This window comes from Trichomycterus rosablanca, chromosome 21 (genome assembly GCF_030014385.1).
Source record: "Trichomycterus rosablanca isolate fTriRos1 chromosome 21, fTriRos1.hap1, whole genome shotgun sequence".
NCBI classification, from domain to species: Eukaryota; Metazoa; Chordata; class Actinopteri; order Siluriformes; family Trichomycteridae; genus Trichomycterus; species Trichomycterus rosablanca.
In genome coordinates this window covers 2,212,490-2,235,481 of record NC_086008.1, presented here as the reverse complement: position 1 = coordinate 2,235,481, position 22,992 = coordinate 2,212,490, and the positions used below count along the sequence as shown (strand labels likewise).

The 22,992-nt window shown below is 46.1% G+C and overlaps 1 protein-coding gene across 1 annotated transcript in view; it reads right to left on the bottom strand.

The window, feature by feature from the left end:
• Positions 1 to 13,874, bottom strand: part of kat6a (K(lysine) acetyltransferase 6A) — a 52,133-nt gene extending 38,259 nt beyond the window's left edge. Inside the window, exon 1 of the mRNA XM_063018257.1 lies at positions 13,146 to 13,874. Within this exon, the coding sequence (XP_062874327.1) occupies positions 13,146 to 13,757 (612 nt within the window). The 5' untranslated portion in view covers positions 13,758 to 13,874. The remainder of the gene's footprint in view (positions 1 to 13,145) is intronic.
• Between the last annotated feature and the right edge of the window lie 9,118 nt (positions 13,875 to 22,992).

The following is a 22,992-nucleotide window of genomic DNA, read 5'->3' as shown; positions in this document are numbered from 1 at the left end:
GTGTTCTCTCGTGATCTTGCATGACGGGGCCGCTGTGCACACGACCCATCTGATCGATTTGCAATTCGGACCTTCTGGTGTGAATGAATGTCCACAAATCCTCACGGAGACGCTCCAAAATCCCGTGCAGTGTCTTTCCAACGAGGTGGTCGGGTTGGGGTGGCACCGCCGACGTCAGCGTCTCGGCCGTACCGTCCCAGGCACGACCGGCCGAACGGTGTTCGCTTCGAGTACGGCGGGTGTGTGGGCGTGCATGCTTGTAGGTGTGTTTGTAGAGACGACAGGTTAATATGTAGGGCTACACGGAGGCCGGCGTGTTGGCATTTACGTCTGGCCACATACGGCGGTGAATAGCAAACAGGTCTGAACACGAAGGAGACAAAAGAAAGGCTGTGTGTGTGTGTGTGTGTGTGTGTGTGTGTGTGTGTGTGTGTGTGTGTGTGTGTGTGTGTGCGGTAGGTCGTTGGACACAGTGTGTGTGTGTGTGTGTGTGTGTGTGTGTGCTGAACAGGTCTGGGCAGGGAGGAGACAGGCCAGAGAACGTGATTTATCAGGTTCATTTCTCTTCGACTGTGTGTGTGTGAGTGTGAGAGAGAGAGCGAGAGAGAGAGAGAGAGAGCGAGAGAGAGCGAGAGAGAGAGACATCACCTGGCTCTTGGTTAACAATACAGTCCAACCACAAAGACCGAAACGAACATCTGATCACAATATGGGCCGCCATCATCATCATCTCCTCCTCTCTCTCTCTCTCTCTCGCTCTCTCTCTCTCTCTCTCACACACACACACACACACACACACACACACACACACACACACACACACACACACACACACACACACACACACACACACACACACACACACACACACTCTCTCTCACACACAATTTTATATTGTACATTTAGCTCGGCGCTCGGGTGCTGCAGCCGTCTGAAGCATTAACACGCCCGAGCCGAGTGTCTGAATCTCAGCAGAGCCACACGAACACACGAACACAATGCCCGTGTCTGTGGGAGGGCGGGTCGGGCGGGGGTTCCTCTTGCCGCTGCGCTCGCGATATGCGATCTCCGGGCTTGACCAGGCATCGGTGTTAACATATGGAGAGCAGCACTGTGGCAGCACAGCCTAAAGCATGGTCTTCTTTACTCAATTAATAAAAAACGGTGGCAATCTGGTTCCACTGTGGTTTACAAGATGTAACGTAAAGCCAACACAAGGGGGCGTTCGCGCGCAAGTTCATTTATTTTCAGTTTGTTTATTTAATTATTATTATTTATAACGGCGGTACCTTGAAACTGGACGTCAGTCGGTTCTGGGAGTGGCGTCGAGTTTTAAAGACGTTGAGTTTCGAGGTATTTTTTCCCATAAGGACGTTTGGAAAACCTGTTAATGCGTCCATGGTCCCGTGGAGCTGCAGATATTTTAGCCTAATATAAAATAACGAGGTTGTTTTTGATTCTTTTACATTAAAAATAACACAAATATAATATAAAAACAGTTAAAAATCAATATAAATACAATAAAAGCTGCACTTTAGCTTCAGGTCTTTATTGTTTCCTTATGCTTCTTAATCGTGGAGATGCTTGATCTTGGAATAGTGTATTCTGTTCAGTACCGGCGCATTCACATTTACAAGCCGCTTTTGCGCCGCTGCGTTTACCGCTCAAGCCGAGCGCGCCAGCCAAAGCGGCTGTTCATTGTTTATATATACATATATTATTTGTTTATGCATATATTATCTCCCCTTTTTCCACCTCCAACTGCCCAACTGCATCACGCTTCCTCTCCACTAACGCCGCCCCCCGCTCTGATTCGAGGAGAACGAAGCTGACCCACGGCCCCTCCGACACGTGGGCAGCAGGCGTACGCATCTCCGTACCCACACTAGGCGAGTGCATTAATGCGGATCAGCCTTGTGTACGGAGAGACGCACCCTGATCCGCACTCTTTCAGCCAGCAGAGGTCGTAGTTGCATCAGTTACTAGGAGTCCCTTTCCGGCTTAATATCCCACCCCTATATGAACACCAGGCCAATCGTTGTTCATGTGGCCGGCCCGGCTGTTCACTGTTAAAAGAAAAAGGCTGAAATCGTCGAATTTATGGGTACAAATGTCTCCACGAAGGACGTCGAGTTTGAAAGATGTCAAATTTAGGGGACGTCGAGTTACAAGGTACCAGCGTGTGTGTGTGTGTGTGTGTGTGTGTGTGTATAATCATTTATGATGCTGGGGCAAATACTGTAATTACTGTAACGTTCACGCTGATAAAGGTCTTTAAATCGGATCGATTCAGAGAGCGGGAAACAGCGAGAGACCGAGAGATACACACACAGAGAGAGAGAGAGAGAGATACACACACAGAGAGAGAGAGACAGCAAGCGAGAGAAAAAGATGGAGATTGGATTGCCCTTGGCTCAGCTTCACCCAAGGTTCTCATTAACATGTGCAATCCATCTCGCTCTATTTCTACCCCCCCCCCCCCTCCCACATCAGCACCTCTACACCTCCATCTCGCTCCTCAGCTCCTCGTCCACGTCGCTCCACTGCCGTCCCTCCACCTTCTACCTCGTCCACCCTCACGCCGCAAACGTCAGATACTGAAATCTGACGTTCACATACCACCACGGTGTCGCGTTCCAACCTGATCTCCAGATTTTAAACCAAGCAGAGGCGTAATTAAACCACGTCATTATAAAGAACGACTTTATTTTGTCGTCTGTATGAGCATTAGCTAAACTGGTCTAATACCTGCACTGACGATTAAAACGATCAGTCGTGCCCGTTACGCCGCTGAGTCCGTTATAACGTTTTATTTCCCGGACGCTGGGGGAAACGTTTCCGTTTCTAAATGAACGATGGAGTAATTATTTTAATAACAGTGTAATAAAACGCCGAGTCTTTTCATTCGTACTATTACATCGTTTACGTCTTGCTGCGTGGTTAAATCGTCGGCGGTAATTTGCTCCCGAATCTGTTCTGCGTTTATTTCACCGTTGTTTTTTTTAATCGCCCTGATGGTGAGAACGGTTAATAAACGTAATACAATCCCGCTACGAACTGCCTGACTGAGGAAGAATCACGTAACGGTGCACAGCCTGTAAATCCATCTCAATTACGGCGGCGTCACGAGCGGCGTCTTCAAATCTAATAACGCGACCGCGCTAACACCGCACTTTCTAACATTCAGCGCTCACACGTCGGTTCCTCTACGCTACAGACCCGGGCAACCTTTAAGCGTCAAGCATTAAAATAACACCTAAACTACAGTAGCACATACACTGATCAGGCATAACATTATGACCACCTTCCTGATATTGTGCTGGTCCCCATCTATCAGAACCAGCATTAACGTCTTCAGCAGCTTGAGCTACAGTATCTGCGCTCTTGGATCGGACCACACGTGCATCGGTGAGCCTCGGCCGCCCATGACCCTGTCGCCGGGTTTACCACTGTTCCTTCCTTGGACCAGTGCAGACCGGGACACACCCCACAAGAGCTGCAGTTTTGGAGACGCTCTGAGCCAGTCGTCTAGCCGTCACGATCTGGCCCTCGACTAACAGGTGCCGTGATGAAGAGATGATCAGTGTTATTCACTTCACCTGTCAGTGGTCATAATGTTATGCCTGGGCGGGATAAATTCCACCCCCCGGGGAGAACATGCAAACTCCACACAGAAAGGACCCGGACCGCTCCAGCTGGGAACCGAACCCGGGACCTTTATGCCGTGAGGCGACGGTGCTACCCACCGTGCCGCGGAGGTAAAACACACTCTCAGCGGTACTATCGACTATATCTATATATAAGAACGGGGGGGGGGGGGGGGTTGCCGAATGAACGGATCGGCTTCCTGACCAAGGTATGCCCAGTGCTTCCCGGTGGAACTGGACCTACTGGGACTCTGACCAGGATGAAATGATATAAAACCAGCAAAGATCTGGAATACAGCTCTGGCATTGAAGAACGTATATACGCTCTCACCCGTATATACCCAGAGAGCCATCATGACAAGGATGTTAACTATTATATTTTTTTTAAAAAGAGGGTGTCCAAACTTACACTTAATTAAACTATAACGCCAAATCAGAAAAAGTTGGGACAGCATGGAAAATGTGTTTCCAGTGATAGCTTAGTGGTGTGAATACCACCACCAATATCACTTAGTGGGCAGTGATAGCTCAGTGGTTAAGGTACTGGACTAGTAAACAGAAGGTTGCCGGTTCAAGCCCCGCCACCACCAAGTTGCCACTGTTGGGTCCCTGAGCAAGGCCCTTAACCCTCAATTGCTCATCGTGTTCAGCTCACTGTGTAAGTCGCTTTGGATAAAAGCGTCTGCTAAATGCTGAAAATGTAAATGTAAAAAATGTACATTGACTTTGACTTGATGTCAGACAGGATGAACCTGAGATATTTCATCTTTTATCTGCTCAGCTTCATTTCATTTATTAATTCCTGCATTTGAAGCCTGCAACACATTCCGAAAAAAGTTGGGACGGTAAAGCATTTACCACTTTGTATTGTTACCGTTCCTTTTCACCGCACTTAAAAGAGGTTTTGGCATCGAGGAGGCCGAGTGATTTAGTGTTTCAGCTTTTATTTTGTCCCGTTGTTCCTGCAAACACGTCTTAAGATGTGCAGCAGTACGTCACCATCGTCACATTTTTCCTTTCATAGTTCTCTATTAGGGACAGGTCAGGACTGCAGGCAGGCCGGTCCAGTACCCGTACCCGTACCCTCTTCTCCCACGGCCACGCCTTTGTAACGTGTGCAGCAGGTGGTTTTGCATCGTCTCGTTGAAAAATGCTGGACGTCCCTGGAAAACGCGACGTCTTGAAGGCAGCACGCGTTGCTCTAAGATCTCGAAGTACTTTTCTGCATCGAGCTTGAAAATTCCTCCCGATCGCTCGAATGGTTTAATGATATTCTGCACTGTAGAGCGAGAACGTGCAAATCCCTTCCGATCTTTTCCATTCCGATCTTCAAAAAATCATTTTCTTAACAAACTGACGATCCTCTGATCATCTTTGCTCATCGAAGATAACCTGTTGACGTCTCCTGTTCGGAATCACATCATTATTAAGCGTTTTCACATCATTACCAGCCCTAAATTGCTCCCGTCCCAACTTATTTGGAACGTGTTGCCGGCCTGAAATGCAGGAATGGATGTTTATTAATAAATGAAATGAAGTTGAGCAGATAAAAGATGAAATATCTCAGCTTCATCCTGTCCGACATGAAATAAAAGTCAAAATAAATGTAAGAAACGCTTTTTCCATGCTGTCCAAACTTTTTCTGATTTGGCGTTATAGTTTAATTATGTGTAAGTTTGGACACCCTCTTTTTTTTTTTTTATATAATAGTTAACATCCTTGTCATGATGGCTCTCTGGGTATATACGGGTGAGAGCGTATAATCGTTCTTCAATGCCAGAGCTGTATTCCAGACCTTTGCTGGTTTTATATCATTTCATCCTGGTCAGAGTCCCAGTAGGTCCAGTTCCACTGGGAAGCACTAGACATACTTTGGTCAGGAAGCCGATCCGTTCATTCGGCAACCCCCCCCTCCCCCCCCCCCCCCCCCGTTCTTAGATATGGTCGATAGTACCGCTGAGAGTGTGTTTTATCGTCCCTCTACATGTTTACCCTAGTGGATGTGACGTGACGTGACGTGGTCAGGGTCGGCAGTAAATCTGGACATCATTTGGACATCTAGCACCGTTAATTCACCTCGAAGTAAAAACAAGGGTGCCGATTTGTTTACGGCGACCGGGCGCATTAGCGTGCGCGTGTGAGATAAGTGGGACACGGCACATTACAACAATTTATCGGTGATTTCAGCCTAACCGCCGCCGATATCCATTTATCCAGACTTCTACTACACGGAGAAACCTACGAGCCTTTCAGGAGGTAATGAAGCACTGAATATACGTGTGTGTGTGTGTGTGTGTGTGTGTGTGTGTGTGTGTGTGTGTGTGTGTGTGTGTTTGGGGAAAGATCACGAGTACAACTGTCACCGTCAGATCCATCACCGGGCATGGGTTCATCCGGAGGTCTGCAGCGGGCGAGGACGGTGCTAATCAGATGATTATAAGCCATAAAAGGACAAGAACCCATGACGAGCAGAAGAAGACCGTGTTCTGCACTAGCACTGCTGTTCCAGACACAGACCCAGGTCACATCGAACCGCCGATGTGGAACGTTTGGGTACATCCGAGGGTTTCTGAGCCTCAGAGGTCCAGATCATCGTCCCACCCGAAACGAGGGTCCGGAGCGGAGGGTGTCTAAAGTGAGCTCGGGTTTGACCCCCTCCTGACCCCGAGAACAGAGTTTTTGAGACGAGGGATGGACACGGATCTTTCCTGATCGACACTCTATGATCGATGGACACCCACACAGAAACGTGAGGGAGAACATGCAAACTCCACACAGAAAGGAGCTAAAGGAGCTTCTTGCTGTGAAGTGACCCGTGCCAACGTGCCGCCCCTGCCACTTCTAATACAGACGGTATTAAAACATAGCGAGAGCTACGGGATCCCTTTAACGCAAGACTTTTAAGTATGTCTGTGGGAATTTGTGCCCCATTCAGCCGTTTGTATGGCTGGGTGCTGATGTTGATGCTCTGTTGAGTAGGGCTGAGGTCAGGGCTCACAGGTTTTCATAGAGCTTGCTTTGTGCACAGAGACACGGTCATGCTGGAACAGGAAAGGGCATTCCCTAAACTGTTGCGACAAAATTTCCTTTTGTATTATCGATTCATTACACCCGTTAGCGAAACCTTTTTCTCCCGACTTCCAGCGCGTCCAATTCCCCGACTGCGTCACGCTTCCTCTCCGCCAGTGCCGATCCCCGCTCCGATCGAGGAGGACGACGCTAACCCACGGCCCCCCTCCGACACGTGGGCAGCAGCCGTACGCGTCTCATCACCGAGCGCAATGCGACTGTGTAGCGTTGTGTACGGAGAGACGCACCCCGAGAGCACTCTCTTCTCATCTCAGGCCGCGATCGCACCAGTCATGAGAGAGAGAGAGACGCCATCCGGCTTAGTCCCGCCCGTATCTGAACGACGGGCCGATCGTCGTCCGTGTGGCCGCTCAGCCTCAGCCGGCAGGCAGAGCCGAGGTTCGACACGATGTATTCGAGATCCCAGCTTACGTTCAGCGTGTGTTTTTACCGCTGCGCCACCTGAGCGGCTACAATTTTAACACAAGGCGTGTTGATATGAAGCTCGGTGACGCGTTTTACATCGTTACGCGGCGATGTATGCGTGTCGTTTATCGGCTACAATAAATGGGTCGAATTTGTGTCAAAGGTGAAGCAAAAATAAACAATAAAGGAAAGAAAATAAATACATCAGTAGTGATGGGCGGCTAAACGGTTGACGCTTGCGATACTGAGAACGACTGGCTTTCCGTATGGAGAGAAATAAAAATAAATGCTAATATTAAGCATTATTAAAGACGGCAAATTTGAGCAGATAGATTCGTTAGCACTGTGCTAATGTAGCTTCATTCATCGTAAATTAACTTCATGTAAATTTTAACTTTTAAAGATCAATGAAAACGAGTCGGAGGAAAAGATCCCGACACAAATCTACCGAAGCGTCCCGCCGCTATTGCGTAACCTGGCGGCGTGAAAATCGACAGCCTCGATTCTCTCACGTCCGGAGATCGACCCGGGCGCCGACAGCTGTGGAGGGGGTGACAAGGCGAGGTCAAGGCGGCTCGTATCGCTGACCGTTAATACCGACGGCGTGCTCCTAACGTGGCTAGAGAGAAAGCCTGTGATGTTTCCCAAGTGTGACCGTGACCTGCGTTTGACTCGGCTACCCCCCCCCCCACACCCCCGCCTCTGCCCCGGCAGTGACCCCCTCCATATCAGAGCGTTTGGGGAATTGGGGAATTGGATTTGAATAGAGGGGTGTGATGCAATGAGCGCACGAATCCCAGCGCCGGCGTTTATCCGCTTTATTTTTCCCTCCGAAACAATTTGGTGGAGGCGCGGGACGTCTGGCAACCGGGCGCAGGCCCTGCATTATACACCGGCGTGGTCAAAAGTATGTGGACACCTGCACAGGCTGAGGAAGACTACAGGGAGTAAAGTGATCGAGAAAATACATTTACAAAATAATAGGGTAACACACAGAGCTGCTGTGTCCCAAACAACAAACTCTTTACTTAACAGTCAAGTCCACTATTTGAGTCCACTATATTGCAAACGAGTGTGGATTGAGACACAGCCCTTCAACCCCCTGGCTAAAGCAGCGCCTCTCCTCCGCACCACGTGCAGCACGACACACTTACTGCACAAAAAGCTAATTTGAGTAAATATTTGCCCCCAGTTACACACGTCCATATTATTTATGACCCAGAAGCTGCGTTTGAAACATGAGGGCGTGTTTACAGACGTTCGGACCAGCTCACACCTCTAAACCCGGCTGTGAAGCAGCACCATTCAGATGCTGTAACGTTCAAGTGTCTCAGAGTTTGGAAAACCGACGGCCAGTTCAGGAGAACGCGGTTTCCCGTGACCGGTGGACTCTCGGGCCCGTGTACGTCCGTGAAGGTTACGAGGCTTCGCGACCGAGCCGTCGTTGCTCCTAGCGGCTCGATCTCATGTACGATTTTATCTCCCGTGTACACACACGCGTGGCACCGACCGGGTTACTTCCATCTACACACACCCTGGGGGAGGTGGCATCTCGTACACGCGTGCTCTGGATGGATTTATTATGACAGCCTGGAGGCCACATCCTCACCGCAGCAGCTCACACATGACGTGACGGGTAGGGTACGGGAGCGCGTGTGCTTCACCGCGAGGACTCGAAGCCGGAAATGCCGAACGCGATCGTAAACGAGCCGATTTTCAGCCCCAATCTGCTGCTACTGACTTCAGACTGCACGAGCATCTCGAGCAATATCCGTGTAAAGAGATTTCGGTTCGTTTCCGACAGCTAAAGGGATTACAGGGAGTGAGAATTTATTTATTTGGGTTTGTTTAACACGTCATTTAATGGCACTCTAGAGCCCTCTTTATAGCTATTTTTATTAGTTATTGAGTAAATATTTGTTGCCAATTATGATGACAAATATACTCTAAGAGTGGGTGAGAGTTCAGAATGCCGGTTTGAGACTCGCCCACTCTCGGTGTGCATGAGCCAGCTAGATGTACAACTCTTTAAAAAAAACACACATGAATTTAATTAATTTAATAAGACGAGGTGTCCCAATACTTTTGATCTTACAGTCTATATGTGGGGAAACACGACAAGACATGCAGAGAATAACCCGAAATCTATAGAGTATAAGTGCGAGACATAATCTTCTACGTTTCATCCACTCGTCGTACGTTTCCCTGATTCACTCACTCCCTCAAACCCTCGTTTTATTTCCCTCTGATTCGACCTGACAGAGAGCAGAAGAGCAGCTGCTAACCCCACGTGATGCCAAATCATGTCCTGTTCCCTCACCACCCTGCCTGTACACCCTTCCCACGTCCTCGGCTCCCGGTCCTCCCTACCTTCACATCCCTCCACTCCCGGCGGCGTCTCGGCCGGAGCTGTTCCGAGTGCGGAGGTGCGAGACGGGGAAGCCCTGGAGTCCTGGCAGCCACCAGAATAACGGCATCGACTCTCGAAAACGAGTCTCGCCGACTATACACGGGACCGCTCCACAAAACAGTAATGCAACGTGACGGTCCATACTGACAGTCGTACAGCTAGCAGCCGAAACATGGCACCGAGGGCACACGGCTGTATACACACATCTGACCATTTTATTAGGATTTTCACGTCATGTTTTACACGCGTCGGTCACATGCATGACAGGACGTGGACAATTTTGTATCTCCGGTTCACCTCACTGTGGGAGGAAAGGATTTAGGATCTTCAGGATCAAAGAACTGCGTGCAACCTTGCATGGCGGAACGGTAACAGTACTGCCCGAGTGCTGCCCGCTCACAGATACAGATGGCGGAAGGGTGGAACACACACCAGTGCACCCTTAGGCAGGTCCCAAGTCCGGATAAATAGAACGGTCGTGTCGGGAGGAGCAAAAAATGCAGGCAGATGATCCGCTTTGGTGGATCGTTTACTGGTTAATCTGCACTATGAGATGTCCTAGCAATCCTACGGCAATTCAGTTAGCGATCGCTTAGTCGAAACGTCCAAGACGTGCAGTGGTCCCCAACCACCGGGCCGCGGACCGGTACCGGTCCCTTATGGGTCATTTATTACCGGCCGTACAGAAAGAATGAATAATTAGAGATCGCTAGAAAAGCAGTTTTCACTAGGGATGTAACGATACACTCTACTGGGTTCACGATACGATTTTTCCCCCGATGTTTTTAAACTGAAATTGAAGACAAATGATGACAGTTTCCTTTTATTATTTCTCTTACGAAACAAAATCTAATAATCTTTTATTTATCTAAATAATAATGAACGTCCTTTTATTTCTGAGGTAGGTACAAACTATGCAAAACAATTTAGAATTAAGTCCAAATTGGCTGGAAAAACCCAGAATCTGGCAACCAGGCGTATAGCGCCAGTGACGTCAACCAGGCGAGATGTACAGCGCCAGCGCCCTCTGCTGTTTAAAGTGAATATCCATCCATTTAGCATGTCATATCGATTTGAATCGTGGAATTTTTGAATCGGTCATTAACTGTCTTGTGGTGCATCGTTACACCCCTAGTTTTCACCGCTTCTATTTCGGGTGTTATTGTCTTACTGTCACCCCTGGGTGGGAGCAGCGTCTCGCTGCAGCAAAAAAAGGCTCATTTTACACCGTTTGTGAGCAATATTATTAAATCCTCCCGCCCCCGCCGGTCCATGAAATTATATCTTATGTGAAACTGGTCCGTGGGGCAAAAAAAGGTCAGGAAACGCTGAGCTAAAGCGTCTAAAAATACGACTCGGGTAACTGAGCCTTTCCCGTGTAATAATAATAATAATAATAATAATAACACATTTAAGGTTTGTGTTTAGCAATTTAACATTGTTTTCATGTGTACTGGTTAATCTGCACTGTGAGGCGTCCTAGCAACCCTACGGCAATTCAGTCAGCAATCGCTTAGTCAAGCAGCTAAAAACACGATTCAGGTGAGCGAGTTTCGAAAACTCACCACTAGAGATGGACCGATCGGGGTTTTTGGCACCGATTCCGATCTCCTTTCAGGGACATCGGCCGATAGCCGATTCCGATCGGGGGGGGGGGTGTTTTAAATAAACACCAGCTACTACAGAACATTCTGTGTGACTCTCTTACATTAAAAAGCTTCATTACACTGTTATTACCACAGATCTGTAACCGACCGTCAGACTCGTTCCGTCTAAGGAGCTAAAAGTTTTCTAAAAGTTCAGCAGATGATCCGGAACTAACGAATTTGGTAACGAATAAACTTTTGCCTCTGATTGGCTCTGTAACGTTTTCTGTTCTCATCTACATCACAAGTAAGAACCGCTTACGATTTACCAAAGTGAACCAGGAGTTTATATAACGTGCTGATAGAATCGACTCAGATGTGACCGGGTCGAATTATCTTTTTAAAGTAAATATTACAATCAGCAAAATTACATCGTAAGAGCTTTCACGATGGTTTCTGTACGATGGTTGACGAATGGTGATGCGATGGTTGGCGCTTCGTAGCTCAAAGTCTGGATCGATCCACTGAGCTGTTAACTTAACGTGATCTTTATATATCACACGATCGGATCGGCTACTTTTAGATAATATCGCCGATCGCCGATAGCATATTTTGATTAAAAATCGGCCGATACCGATTCCTAGCCGATCGATCGTCCCATCTCTACTCACCACCGATTCTGTGGACGATTCTGGATGTTCGGCGATCGGACGTGCGATGTCACTTAACGCAAATTAAATCAAATACGTCACGCTACAACTTTTCTGCTGCTCGACACAAAACGAAAATTTTCCATGACGTATCTACACCAGTGTGTTCGAAATCCCAGTGAGCCGCCTCAGTAGAGAGGATTCTGATAAGCCATTGACTTATATAAGGCGGGTTAGGTTATTCGAACGCGCTACTTAGCGATTCCGTCGGGTTTGGCGTTTGACATTTAGCATCTTGCCATTAAATCCAACGGAATGAGGTGGGACGGCGCCAACATGTCAACATAACATCTGGATCCGTCTACAGAAAACTCTTACGTCTGCTGACGAGCCCAAACCTGCAAATAAAAACACTCGCTAAAAATCGATAATTATTTATCTACGTTTGAGAATAACTTTGTCCGCACCGTCAGCCACGTTTACTTTTCTGCGAGAGAAGAGATGCCGCAATTAATTCTGGGATTGCCTTCGTCACTAAGGACGCGTCCGATTCTCACTCGTTCTCGAGTCAAAATAACACTGAAATATTAAGACGCCTCAGTAGTGAGCTTAGTAACTAAGGCATCTGGGATTTGGAACGGGTGTACAGCTGCTCTTTCGTTTGTATAGTTCTATTTTAATAATGTTTACTACTTAAAGAGGTTTTGATTGTGAAATAAAATATTAAATGACCCATTTTGTCAATCATGTTAATTCCCTCATGTGATATTGACGCTTTCTTCGTCATAATCTCTCGTATCCCTTGTAGGCACCACGCTTTCTCACAGACGAGCCCCTTATTTAGAGTAAGATACATGCATTATTAATATTACTAATTATTACTTTTTTATATCGCAATATATTTTCCAGTATCGTGCAGCCCTACTACACACTGCACCTCCGAACAGATTAGTCCATTAGCGTCTGCAGAAAAGGATGTGGAGCTGCAGCACGTGTGAAAACCAAAGTAAAAACAGCACGCTGCATCCGCCCCTGTGGGGTGATCGTTTCCGGTGAGGGAAGGGTAAACGGTCCGCAGACGTGTGTGTGTTAACGATCCCTAAAGTGACGACCACAGCGTATCCTGCTCACACAGATGTATGAAACCGGAATATAATCGTTATCTAATGATGATCTAACAGTGACGCCTTGCTGCCTGCCGGTATCGAGCTCATACGGCGGATTATTTAGACGCTCTGCTTAGACTGTGTTTATAACACGTCAGTTTAAGCTCACAACCCGTCTCCCTCCGCGTCCCGTGCCGGTTTAGAGCCGCGCCCGCTAATCAAACCCTAACGTATGTGCATCCGTCACTCACCCGGTCCTTCTCGTGCGGCAGTAGCCGTACAGGAGGCAGCGATTCCAGCGCCACGCGTCCGTCGGTGCCGTCGCCGGCGAGTCTGAACAGCGAGCCGTCTTTCAGCACTCGCCCGTGCGCCACGGCCCTTTTCAAGGCCACCCTGAGCTGCTGGTGGAAGATCCTGGGCGCCGCCGCGCCGCTCAACTGACTGGCCACGTCCGCCTGGCACTTCAGGAAGCGCTCGATGCCCTTCAGGGACGAGCCCTCGGCCTCGTGGAGCCCGTGCAGGGCGCGGCGGATCAGCTTGTTCCAGTCCAGAGAGGCTTTCTTGTGAAGCGCGCCGCCGCCGCCGCCCGCGCTCGACCCGCCTTTCATCTTGGCGGGCGGGGCCAGGCGTCCGGGATTGTCGGGGTCCTTGTAAGAGTTCAGACCCTTGTTGCTGACCTTTAGGACGGTGCCATCCTGAACGCTGAGCTCGAGCTGCTCGAGGACGGTCTGGCGGTCGAGGCCGTGCGACGTGTTCACCGCGTTGCAGATCCGCTCCTCGGACGGGCGCTGCTTCTGCTTCTTCACCTTCTTGATGGCCTCTAGGATCCAGGCCGTGTACAGAGGGTTCGCCAGCTTCACCATGGCTGCGACTGGGCCCTAGAGCCGCCTCTTCCTCCTCCTCCTCCTCTTGCTTCCTGGGTTCTAGTTCACTATCCTTTGTCCCGTGTGGCAAATCCCTCAAAGCCAGAGCAAAAGGAATCAAGGGGAAGGCTGATCACCATAGCATAGGCTCCCCCCGCTACCCCCCCACCCCAAAAAATAGTTTCAGCTAGCCCAGGATACCCAGATATCCTTCCTCTCCACAGCGGAGAACGGACCAGAATCCCCGTCGAGTCTGGAAACACGCAAACGGCAGCGTTTTCCAAAGCGGGTGAGGTTTAATAGACCTGTAACTGGTGGGTAGACTTTCAAGTACGAGCAGAAATGAATTCGGTTCTACGGTAGCATCTCGAGGAGGGGAAAACTAAACAAAACAAAAAAGCTATCCAGACGGAGTTCCAGACAAATTTACTCCTCGGTGAAGTGGTCACCAATCAGCTTCATGCCAGACGCTCTCTGCTCACCTACAACAAGCAGAAAGAGGAAAAAAAAAAACACTGATGAGTTACACAAGACTCACACATCAGCCAGATTTATTACATTTAGGTTGTACTTATTATTTAGGTAAAAGCCCTATAGTCCTATATAAGCACACAGTCTTACTCGGTGATCAGATACCCCTTTCCGGTTCCCGAACTTGATTTTGAACCGGTTCCGCGTGTTCCAGATAGTGAACTAGCGGGCCGATCTGGCACCACGGAATGCTTGGTTTTTCAGCGCGAACCGTGACGTCCGTCGGTGGGCGTGTCGTGTCGTACAGCACAGCGCGTTAGCAACAACGGCGTCCGCTTTTAAACTTCACCTGATCACATTCCGAGCCAGTTTGCCGCTGATATTTTCAAAGCGCCTTTAAAAAGATGAACTGTGTGATATTACGAGATAAAAGTGACCCGGACAGAACGGAACGCGCTTGACGTGAAGAATAAAGCGTGAAGCTTTTTCGACCCCCCGAGCTGCATAGACACACGTGAAGTGAATCCAGTTAAACACGGATACACGTGGTATTTTAGACTGGATCTGATGTTTATTTCACACAGATGTTTGTTCGTGTCGTGGAACTTTAATGGTGTTTCACCGCGCTGAGCAAATCGGCTATTTGAGCCGAGAGTCGCGGTGAAACCGAAGCACAAAACTCCTCTCACGTCAATAAACTAAAGAAAACAACAACTGAGACAAACACGTCACGTCTTCTCATCACCGATAGTTAGATCCATGCTTTTTACATAAAAACCAACATCTGTAACAGCAGCACAAATGCTCGCACATAATCAACACACTCCGCCATGATATTACTTCTCATAACTCTTAGTACGTAACGCCCACCGATGATCACGCTGCCTGGTTCTCAAAAACTGGTGGAAACGCGCGTCGGTTCTCTACAGAACACCGAGGTTCAGAGAAACCTGAACAGAACCGGTTCAAGAACCAGAACCACGTTTTTTTGGTGGAAAAGGGGTAAGAGAGCTGACCTGAGTAAAAGTGCTGATCTGAAACGCACCCTCACCCATAACCTTGGTATACGGCGCCAGCTCGGTTTTACAGACGTCTTGCCGACGCTGTACAAGACAGGTCAAAGCACCTGCGCTAGTGGTTTGTTTGTTCGTTTGTTTAATTCTTAACGACGTCAGCTGCTATGGCTATCATCATGGATGAATCGGAAAGTTCCGATTCAGTCTTCAAACATGAAAGTAGGGGGTCGACCTGCTTTCTTTACTTGCGCGTATAGTGGTTGGGGTGTTCGTGTAACTATGAGGGTGTAGAGTGTAATCGTTTCCATAACTTATATGGCATTTTAAGTAGGGATGTCCCGATCCGAACTCAAAGATCGGAATCGGGGCCGATCAAGGCATTTTTTAACTGATCGGTATCGGCTTTACTAAGGCCGATCTAGGGCTGGGCGATATTGCAAAAAAAAATTATAATCTCGGTTATTTTAAAAATTTATTTCCGATTCTCGATTACGATTTTTTTTTTGTTCTTGTATAATGCAATTGAAAAAAGACTCAAATTTCTTTTTTTCTTTCATTTTAATTTAAAAGACTGCAGAGGGGCGTAAAACAGCGATTATAAAACGGATAGTTCCGGTCCTAAAATCTGATTGGCTGAGCCGCGTTCGAAGCCGTTGTAAAATCCCCGATAAACGCGCACCTATGACCACCTCACATCATTCCATATTAATACGCCGCTAAATACAAAAGTTAATGTTATTTTCGCCCTCATGTTGCCTAGCAACACTGTTAATCGAACTATTTTGCGTCGCGGAAGAACGCTTTATTGTAAGTTTATACACGATAAATACATTTATGAATTAAACATTGTTGTATTTATTATATTTTATGTTGACCGCCGTTTTATAAAAGCAATAAGCCACTCGAGACGTTACTGTTATGATTTTAGCACAGTAATGCACGGCCTCTCGTGGCTTATTGCTTTAACAGCACCACCGATAATTATCCTTTTAAAAACCTTAACAATATAACGACAATTAACAATAATTAAAACAAAATAGAAATCTGAATTAGCTTTATCCTTTATAAGAATAGCTCACAAACAACTCACTTTAAATAACGTGCAGCAGAACCTCCTTACAGTTTTGCCGATCGTGTTTGCGTGCCTTATTTCTGAATCTAACCGTTACCGTGTATAACCTTTGTTCTCCTCCGTTTACTGTTTTTTATATGAAACTTTCCCTGATTTATATTCCGCGAGCGTCTGCTCACTTTCGTGACACGTTGGTATTTTAATTAAAACATAAAGTATGTAAACAATCGCGATTGTCACAATTCTAACATCGGGTGAAAACGTTCATCCGAATTAACCCGAATTAATCGTGAAAATCGCCCAGCCCTGGGCCGATCCTAATCCGATCCTTCGTTTCACGTCAGCGTGTCCGCTGTGTGGAAATACTTCATTACTGTAGAATTTTACTGTTTATATGGTGTGTGAGTCGAGGATCACTCCGGTTTACAAAACAACGTAGTGATGCACTCGCTTAATAAAGAAATAAATACACGCTATATTCACTAATTGTCGGGAGCATTTAACACTTTATTAACTTCTTCTGTTACGGTAGCGGATAGCGGACAGCTAGAGTCATCGCGTTAGCCAAGCACGCTATTCCATTCACTAAGGAAGCCCCAAAGGGTCAAAACACACTCACTTCGCGTAGAAACGTCCATCAAACCGTCGTCACGATACAAGCACAGAAAAGTCTGTTACAGTTACAACACGCATACAAGTACGGTGGCTCATAAGAAACAAACCAGATATCATTTAACCAAACGATCTACAATCACTACCGATATGATACGGCACCTAAAAAATAACCACTCAGCCGAATACAGCGAGTTTATTATTATTATATGATGAGAAGAGGAACCGGCCGTCCGCTAACACGACAGAGACGCCGAGTTTCCTCAAAAAGAACCTTCACTTCATTCTGAGTGTTCTAGTTTCACTACTATAACGCTGCACTAGGTTTGTTTACTTTTATTTTGTAAAAATAAAAGAACATTAAGTAATAGCTTGGATGAAGGCAATTTTTCCCTACAGCACTGCAGAGCTATTCAGGTGTTTAAACATGTACACTGGATTAATGTGAATAACTGTAATGTAGTTGAAGTGTGCACCGTGTGAACAGTATTATCTAGTTCTTATCTACACAATATCTAGAAAACACAAGTATCAAAATGAATGATCGGGAACAAAAAAACGTGATCGGGACATCACTATTTAAACTCTAAGAAACGTAAGTGTTGCAATAATGAAGGTAGAAATAAAAAAGCAACTGTTAGCAAGTCTGAGTGAAGTACGCAGGAGACGACACTCATAGGAAACGTCTGGTTGGTCATCTAGCCTGGTATGGGTATAAGTCATACCACGCTGTCATGGATTATTCTCACATAACGCACCCCAGAGAGCTTTATTCCTCACATGAGCGATGCCTTATGGGCGCTCATTCTGATTTATTTCTTTACAGCATGAGTAAGCTTCAAACGAGGCCGTTCGGTTTCTGTACGGTGTGCATCTTAAGTCACACAGTCCCCTGTCTCTCATCTTACATATAAAGAGACACATTCAGCTAATGTTTAATTTAGGGATGCATCGATACCATTTTTTCCCAACCGAGTACAAGTACGTGTATTTTTGTACTTGCCGATACCGATACCTATTTAGAATACCGTTTTTTTTAACAAAAACACACGTGAGAAGTGACGAGAGGTTTAATGACACCACGTCCAAAAATGCACGTCAACAAGCAGCGAGCGATCAAAGTGTTTGTGCGCTGACGTGATGAAATCAAGGAGGAAAAATAAATGAATCTGAGTGGATTTGGCAACACGAGCAGCACGGATTGTTCTGTAGTGAGTTGGAGGTTCATAAATATTTTTGCAATGTTGGTGTTTTGTTGTTATGTTTTGTAGAGAACGATCAGGTCAGAAATACTGTAAAACGTGTGTGTGTGTGCTGATGTATTCTGATATAAACTATATTATCCCCCTGTCCCACCTGTTTACACTCCTCTCCTGCGTTTCCCCTCGCACCGTATCCTGCGTTCTCATTGGCTGTTCGACATGTCACTCGTTCCCAGTCGCACGTCTCAGATCAGATATCTGACGTGCTAGAAAACTCGAGCGCTCGGCGAGCCGGTCGGATCGAGTCGTCGGATAGTTCACGCTTAGCGATCGAGAGCCGAGTTTTGATCGCCGAGCGAACGCCGAGTCGCTCCCGAGCCGGCAGATCTAGCGCCGGCCGGCCGCCGAGCGAAATCTGGGCAAAAATCGTGTAGTGTGAACCGGGCGTAACGCAGCGACGTGCACTAGGCACACGGTATCGGGTGTTTAGTATCGGAGCCTCGTTTGCGAGTACGAGTACGAGTTAATGAGCGCCGTATCGGTACTCATGCATCTCTAGTTTAATTAAACAAACCTTGGGGTGCACAAGCCCACTATCGCTAAGATATAAGGTTTGAAAATGATCTGTGCTATCGGCCTGTTGGGCATCTACACGGTCACGATCGGGTCTGTCTGAGAAGTGGTCAAACTGCCTAGCCATCACAAAGCTGTGCTCGACAGTGCACACTTAGCGCAGGTCCCAAGCCCGGATAAAATAAGGGTTGCGTCAGGAAAAGCATCCGGCATAATGTGGCAGTTGTAGCCTACCGGTTAGGGTACTGGACTAGTAAGTAGAAGGTTGCCACTGTTGGGCCCTTGAGCAAGGCCCTGTGTACTGTAAGTCGCCTTGGATAAAAGCGGCTGCTAAATGCAGAAAATGTAATCGCATAAACATAAACCAAGTCAGGTATACGTTGTGGTGACACCTAAATACGGGAGCAGCCGAAATGAGAAAAATAATAATAAAAATACAGAATTAAACCTTAAGAGCATTAAATTAAGTTTTAAATGCAAGCATATCAAGTGTATTTATTTATTTAGATGTTTTACGTTTACAATTTCATGTACATTGTCGGGATTTAGGAGAGGCTGTTATCCAAAGCGATCCAAAGCGGTTCAAGTCAGTAGTGGGCTTGAACCTGCGACCTTCTGATTACTAGTCCAGTACCTTCATCGCTAGGCTACAACTGCCCTAGAAGAACGCCGTCATTTGTCATATACACATATACAGACGTACAGTACAACAAAATCCTTTTGTGCGTCTCCCAGAGGTCCGACCAGACCATCGTACGGCGCCCCTGGAGCAGAGAGGGTCAAGGGCCTTGCTCAAGGGCCCAAAAGTGGCTGCATGGCAGAGCTGGGATTCGAACTCTCAACCTTTAAGTTGATAGCACAAAGCTCTACCCACTAGGCCACTGAATTTTATGCTGTGTTTACACAATGGTTCATATCAATGTTTTAGTATATTGTTTTATATGCATTCTTTTAGACCCGTTTTTTAATTTGTTTCTACTTTGTCTTGGTTGACAAACAAAAAATTCCATATTTTTTGGTATTTTAAGCATATCAAGGAACTAAAAGAAACAAGAGTAGGTAGTTAAATACTGAATAATTTGTGGTGTGTCAATAAATGCAAAGAAACACTCAGTACTAGGGGCTGAAACGATTCCTCGAGTAACTCGAGTAATTCGATGACTAAAAATCATCGATTCAAATTTTGGTTAGTTTTTGTTTGTTTTGTGTTTCACACAGACTTTCACTTTTGCACGACGCGTTCACGCTGTGCGCAGGTGACGTGAAGAAGCCGAGGGCTGCGTCCAAAATCTCATACTTAAACATTACTTAACAGGACTTCAACCGGGTACTTTTTTGCGTACAGTTTAACGAACACTACGTATCTGGACACGCTCGCCGCTCCTGCGTACTCTTCAGTGTGAACGTAGCGATTTAGGACGCAGCCGAGATTTGATATAGAAAGAGAGAAAATTGCGAACAGAGGAGACCGGACAGAGAAAACCACCCAAAGTCTGAGATCATTTTAAGCTGAAAAAACGAAAACTCGGAACAACATCCACACCATCAGAGCGCCGTGTCGATACTCTGACTTTTCTTCATTGTAACCACCACAGGCTTTTTTTGAAGATTTAGGCAAACACACACCAGATCTACCTCATCTAGAGGAGATACAATCCTGACAGAACCTCCTACAAACGCCACAAAGCCTCCCGACAAAACATATATAAAGCTTTATGTTCTGCCTGAGCTGTAGCTGAAACTTTTAGTTCTGAAAGTTGAACAAATTAGAGGCTTATGTTCATGTATTATTGTTTATTATTATTCATGCCTTAGTTTTAGGTGCCTGTATACATTTTAAAAAGTAATTCGATTTATTTTTTACGTATTTGCTTTTGCATTTCAAAAGTGTTCTCTTGAAACTGTCCTGTACGCAAAGAATAAAAATGTACAGCTTGTTTTAAGAGACGCGTATTATTTAATCTTACATGTATTTATTTTTGCTCTTTATTAAAGCAAAAGTATTTCTTTTCCGATTAATCGCTGGAATAATCAATAGAATACTCGATTACAAAGATAATCGATAGTTGCAGCAGTACCATGATCTGCTGCACCAATTTCTAGATACTATCACAATACAGTCTCATCCTAATGCTCAGGAGTGTGCTACCTTGCATTTAAACATCAGAAAGGACAGGTAATATGTGAGTTTCAGTTTAATTTAGTTCAGGACCTGGTTGTTGTGACCTTTTACACCATAAGTTCAGGATGGACCAGCACGACTTGACACTGTGTGTAAACGACAGTGATTGCACCTGCCTGGAAGAGTATTCTGGTCCAATTTAAAACATCACATTCATTTAAAAAAGAAGAAAACAAACACAAAGGAAAGATTACAGCACGTTTCCCTGGTCAGGAATTTTAGTTTCAGTTTCAACAGCTCGTATCTGTTGAACGTTCGTTACTTAATCCATGTGAAAGCGTGGAACCTCCAACCAAAACAACACAGCACAGGTTTACCGAGCACACACCGAATTAAACCTCAAACTTAACCCGAACACACACAACAAACCGCAAACGTGCAGTAAAGACAACATTAAGCCTTTATGTACACATTACAACACTGTAATCCTAGTTTAGGTCCAACTTTCCTCTGCATGGCTGGGCTGTGTGTGTTTACATTAGCATTGTGGCTAACCACTCACCCTTACACAAACCACGCATGTTTTTATCCTCAACAAACATAAAACAAAACGTCCTTAAATAAACACAGTGTTTATCCGACAGAACCGAACAACGGATTCGTGATATTTATGCAACACCGCACAGCCTATTTGAATATTTTCGTATTCCCACGAACGTTAGCCTGTTGGCTATGCTATGCTAAGCTAACGCTAGCTGATCTCCCACTGTGAAAGCCGCGGCCTGTTCCAGACAAAGCAAAGCAAAGCAGCCCGAGAAACACAAATTACCTGCTCAGATCGAAAACATTTCCGTTTTATAATCCATCCCGCGTATAAAAGTGTCAATCTGGAGCTCCGGTTATGAACAGAAATGTTCCTCTGGTGGACTGTGTTCTTCCCGCAAAGCGCGCTGCATCCTCCCGTTTTCCTACTTCCTTCCCCCGCTCTCCCCCTGCGGTGAGACCGGACACGGGCCGCGTTCCAAATCACACACTACACTACTACAGAGTGTCCCTAAATACGCGCGGGTAGTGCACGATCGTACACACTTTTTAATACCGTAGTGTGCGATTTGTTACGCAACCAGGGAGAGCGCTATTGTACATATATGCTTGTTATTGTAGTTTATATGAACGCGTATTCATTGGAAATGCTGATATTTAGATTTTTGTACATGATCTGATTTAAAAGATACATTAAAATCAATTCATAGTTTTATAGTTATTTTTATTTTTTTTGTATTTTAACCAAATTTCCTTTAAGTAATTGTTTACCACTTACAAATTATACTTAAGCAATAGAAGGCAAGGCAAGTTTATTTGTATAGCACCTTTCATACACAGTGGCAATTCAAAGTGCTTTACATAAGGAAAAATTAAAAGCATTAAAACATTCCTGAGATCTAGAACCTCAGAAAGACTTCTTGCAAACATTTAGTTACAATTAAGAGAACAAGAAATTCAACCACAGAGATAAAAAGTTAAGAACATGAAAAAAAACTAAAAGAAAATATAGTAAAATGAGGGCCACACAGACTCAGGGCCACACAGACTCTCAGTAAATATCAATGAATGAGGGCCACACAGACTCAGGGCCACACAGACTCTCAGTAAATATCAATGAATGAGGGCCACACAGACTCAGGGCCACACAGACTCTCAGTAAATATCAATGAATGAGGGCCACACAGACTCAGGGCCACACAGACTCTCAGTAAATATCAATGAATGAGGGCCACACAGACTCAGGGCCACACAGACTCTCAGTAAATATCAATGAATGAGGGCCACACAGACTCTCAGTAAATATCAATGAATGAGGGCCACACAGACTCAGGGCCACACAGACTCTCAGTAAATATCAATGAATGAGGGCCACACAGACTCAGGGCCACACAGACTCTCAGTAAATATCAATGAATGAGGGCCACACAGACTCTCAGTAAATATCAATGAATGAGGGCCACACAGACTCAGGGCCACACAGACTCTCAGTAAATATCAATAAATGAGGGCCACACAGACTCAGGGCCACACAGACTCTCAGTAAATATCAATAAATGAGGGCCACACAGACTCAGGGCCACACAGACTCTCAGTAAATAATAATAAAAATCGGCCACACAGA